This window comes from Cebidichthys violaceus, unplaced genomic scaffold (assembly GCF_023349555.1).
Source record: "Cebidichthys violaceus isolate CVI_PGR_0920_01 unplaced genomic scaffold, fCebVio1.0.p SCAF_3, whole genome shotgun sequence".
NCBI lineage: Eukaryota > Metazoa > Chordata > Actinopteri > Perciformes > Stichaeidae > Cebidichthys > Cebidichthys violaceus.
Window position 1 is genome coordinate 1,794,826 of NW_027176483.1, and position 5,000 is coordinate 1,799,825.

The 5,000-nt window shown below is 36.6% G+C and overlaps 1 protein-coding gene across 1 annotated transcript in view; it reads left to right on the forward strand.

Annotated features, from left to right (window-relative positions):
- The first annotated feature begins 608 nt into the window (after positions 1–608).
- Positions 609–5,000, forward strand: part of LOC137881921 (receptor-type tyrosine-protein phosphatase zeta-like) — a 52,371-nt gene continuing 47,979 nt past the window's right edge. Inside the window, exons 1-3 of the mRNA XM_068724122.1 lie at positions 609–738; positions 1,879–2,030; positions 3,278–3,373. Of these exons, the coding sequence (XP_068580223.1) occupies positions 609–738; positions 1,879–2,030; positions 3,278–3,373 (378 nt within the window). The remainder of the gene's footprint in view (positions 739–1,878; positions 2,031–3,277; positions 3,374–5,000) is intronic.

Consider the following 5,000-nt stretch of genomic DNA (forward strand, 5'->3'; position numbering starts at 1 on the left):
AAAGGAAGCAGTTTCCTCTCCCCCTCCTCCCCTAAAGAGACGGTTTCTCCCAGGTAGACGCTGAGCGTCTTTTCTCTTCCAGCGGTGTTCCGTTGTAAAGGATACAGTTACCAGTTTCTCATTTGACGGGATTGAGAGCCTTTTATATATTTCCTCTCTCTAAGTGGTGTGACACACAATAGCCTATAGTGTGCATTCAAGGTAATTGTTAAGTGAAATTGTAGACAAGGAGGGATCCCGCCTCTCCTTTTTCGATAAAACGCTCCAAACAAGAGGAGCCCCGTGCTTCTTAGCAACGGGACTCTCGGGGAAATGAGAAGCACTCTGTTGTGGTTGTTGTTCACCCGCCAGCTGCACCCGAGGCTTTTGTTCAGAGACATGTTTTGGTGGACAATCTGAGGTTTGAGTAGACTTAAACCTGGGTTTTTTCAGCTCACAAATGGGCCTTTAGTGGAGGTTGAGCCACAAACGGAGGATTCAGGACAGAGCGTACGGATCGGTTCATGCCTTTTGATACGGCGGTGAAACACTTTTCAACAGGAGCGAATCAGCAACAAGTTGAGTCAATATTTGCCCTTCCTCAAGAGACGGGGTTAATAGCAAACACCATGGAACGAGACGAGATAGACACAGACGACAAAGAGGGCGTGAATGAGGCCAACCACGTGTACACAGATCAGAGCGCTGGAGAGAATGAAAGCCGACCAAAAGCAAACGGAGCGCTTAAAGCAACGGTGGGCAAACCTTTTTGATTTTGGTCCAAGTACAAAAAAATATGAAAAAGGAGTCACGGCCAAAAAATATTAAATGTGTAGTTTCTAGACCAGAAAACCCCATCTGTCAATTTAACTACTTAACTGTTTAACGTTTGACTTCATTGTTTATCAAAAATGATTCCTGTTGCTCTTAAATTTAAATCGCATTGGTTCAATACTTTAGTACTTTAATACAGTGGCCACTTAAAATATTATGAGTTCATGTGTAAATCTGTAAATAAGTGTGAATCTGGACTTTCTGGTAATGGGGGACCGCGTAGAGTCCGTGTGGACTTGGCTTGTTCAAGCCTCCTGGACGCTGCCGAGGTGCCCTTGTGCAACGCACCCAAGTTAAAACGGGCAGAGATTGCACAATATTGGTTTCTGTTCACACTTCAAACATTACGATGCAAATGCAAATGTAATATTTGTAAATCTTGAAGTCTAATATTAAGATGTAACAAACAGAATGGGCAGAAACGGTAAAATATTGGTTTCTGCGTCTAAAGGTTCAGATCATTTCACTCAAATTTGGAAGTGGAAATCTGGTGTTTCAACTAGGATGTGCTCAAATCATATTCTTTTTAATCTTAATCTTTGATTTTGTATTATGTTTAGCCAACCCAGCTTTAAAGTGTCCAGAGCTTGAGTGTTCAGCAGATCGATGTTTCTGCAGAGTTTCGTCAGCGCGTTCACATGTAATATTTGTATTATCTGCGCTAAACAAGAGTCGCGTGTTCCCTCTGTTTTTCCGCGGTGGCTGAGATGTACATTATAGTACAGAAGATGAAAGGACCGAGTGATGCTCCACCTTCATGAGACCATCAAAGAGCGTTTCGACCCTCGAGGGGACCTTTTGTCAGGTGGAACAAAGACGGACCTGAAGAAGATCCCCTCGTTGAATGAGCCGTTGTCTGATGGCCTAATAACGGTGTTAGTGGAGTATTGTGTGGCGTACGAGCTCTCGTCTTTTGATCTTCTGTACATTTATAATCCATTATTTCAATGAGAGGTCAGGCCTTCGAAGCTTTTAACAGCAGTGGACACATTTGATCTGTTCATAAACGATGATTTAATTAGATTAAAAACACAGCCCGTTCTCAGTGTCTGGTTCTGTTTTCAGTGGCGGTCGATGTGGACGGAGAGTTCTACGTGAGCGGAGGCGGCCTGAGCTCAAAGTTCAAGGTGGGACGTATCACCTTCCACTGGGGGCGCTGTAACGCCTCCTCAGAGGGCTCCGAACACAGTCTGGATGGAGTCAAATACCCTCTGGAGGTGAGACCTTCTTCTAGTATGTGACAAGGGTTTATATACATATATATATATATATATATATATATATATATATATATATATATATATATATATATATATATATATATATATGTATATATGTATATATGTATATACGTATATATATATATATATATATATATATATATATATATATACGTATATATATATATATATACGTGTATATATATATATACATATATATATATATATATATATATATATATATATATGTATATATATATATATATATGTATATATATATATATATATATATATATATGTATATATATATATATATATATATATATATGTATGTATATATATATATATATATATATATATATATATGTGTATATATATATATATATATATATATATATGTGTATATATATATATATATATATATATATGTGTATATATATATATATATATATGTATATATATATATATATATATATATATATGTGTATATATATATATATATATATATATGTGTATATATATATATATATATACGTGTATATATATATATATATACGTGTATATATATATATATATATACGTGTATATATATATATATATACGTATATATGTGTATATATGTATACATTTTCATATAGACACATGTTTGTTTTTTTTATTTACTGTGTACATCAGAGTCCTGTCTTCTTTACTTTTACTTGTTCAGCTTTGTTGCTGCAACTAGTGATTTTTTTCTTCATTAGTTGTTGGTAAAATTGGTGAAATGGTAAAATGTCAATCCGTGTTTCCCAAAGCCCAACATGACGTCCTCAAGTGTCTCGTTGTCTTGTCCACAACTCAAAGATGTTCCGTTTATTGTCACGGAGGAGGAGAGAAACCAGGAAATGTTCACATTTAAGAAGCTGTAATCAGAGAATTCTTACTTACTTACTCAAACTGATGAAGCGGTTAATATAGAAAAGTTAACAACTAATCAATTCATCCATTAATCTTTGCAGCTCTATTGTTGTCCTTGGTTTAGCTGTGATATTTATGTGTAAAAAAAGGACTCGTTTGACAAATTATAGTTATATTTTATTATCGTGGAGCGCTAAAGTAGAATGGATTATTTGTTTTAGAATGTTAATTCTGTAACTGTCATTAACTTTCACACAGAGAAACTCAGCTGCAACAAACAAAGCTGCAGAAAGAAAAACTCTTGTGCTGCCTCACTGGACTTTTCATTTTTCTGTTTCCTCCCACAGATGCAGATCTACTGTTATGAGGCGCATCGCTTTGACTCTTTAGATGAAACCATCAAGGCCGGAGGAAGAATCACAGCCCTCGCCGTGCTGTTCGAGGTGCGCTTCACTTTACGGGGCGAATGATCGTGTGCCCTGAAATCACTGAGACCAGAAATGCAAATAAGTCATTCAAATCTGAAAAATCTGAACTAGCAGAGGAAGACGTTTGTGGTGGAAAGTAACCACTTTGGTTTGTTTGCTCATTAGCTAAGAATGACCAAACTGTTAAACAGCTAATCGATAGCGACTTATTTCAAGGTTCATTTATTTGTCATCTTACGTCAAAGGGCTGCACAACAAAAAGAAAGTTATATTGATTTATATTTTGTATTAATAATCTGAATCTGCAAAGTAATTTATATTGTTTGAATAAATGTAGTCAAGTAAAAAGTACAATTAGCATCGAAATATACATCAAATACCAAAAATAAAAACTATTAATTATGCAGTATTATATTACTGAATGATAATAATTGATGCAATAATGTGTTCATCACTTTAATCTCGCAGCTCATTTCAATAAAGTTATGTCCTCCTGGGTAGCTTTCAATAAAGTTTTATCTTAACCTGTAATAATATATCATAATTTATTCCTTGATTATATTTAATCTGCAAAGTAATTTACGTTGTTAAATAAACAAGTAGTGGAGTAAAAAGTTCAATATTGGCTTCTGTGTGGAGTAGAAGTACAACATGTTCATAGTAAAGTACAAGTACTTCAAAATTGTACATAAGTTCAGTACTGTCGTAGGATGAGGTGGAGCTGCTTGCGGACGACTAGCAGAGCTATTAGCTTCACTTTAGCTCAGCGTTTTCAACACATTAAGGATTATTGTCCTCTGAATAGCGTGCAGTTTGTTAAGATTTCACCAGAAAGTTAAATGCTTCTCAGCTTTTTGCTGAATGTTTTTGATTTTGCCCTGAAAAGTCAGAGTTAACCGTGCTGCTGTGTGGGTTTTGCAGCAGTTAGCTCCGGGCTAACGGTTTGGATGAACAAAAACACTGGTCTCTTACAAAAACACAGATCTTTTTTTTTGAGTTGTTGCTCATTTCAGTAAATTATTATCTGAAATTGTAAAAGTTGGCAGGTGTGAAACACAGAATGACTTCATGGGTGACTGTTTGTTCAACGTGGAAGAAGTGTGATTGAGGGAATGAATCTCAGTGTTTCAGGAGTATCGCTGGTGTAACACCTCGGTGTGTTTGATTCATACCTTGGCTGAGGATCATTGCCGAGCTCCCGTCTGTGTTTTTAGTGTTCGCTGTCAAGAGTTCACACCGAGCATCGTGCATTTCATGCAATCTTTCCCTGTGTTTTGCTTTTGAGCAGTTGTGTAGCCTCCGGCCGGGTTGGCGTGTTCGAACTGACAGAGGCCATGTTTGAACAGAATAACGTCTGATGTGAAGCTGCAGGCTCTGTGCGTGTTTTGGGTGGAGAGCAGGGTGGGAAACCTGTTTTTTTTTTGTGCTCTGCCAACCTCCAACCAGCTTCCAAACTGTTTTAACTCTCTGAAAGACATGTTGAAGGGAGTCTGCTGGCTTTATTGGAGAAGGTGAATGTTATATTACCTGAAAGTCCTGGTTTTGAATCTGGCCTAATGTGGAAAACAGTCTTCACTTGATGAGCCTCAGTTGTCCTTACTTGAATATAAACATTTACACAATGAAACAATGAGTAACCATT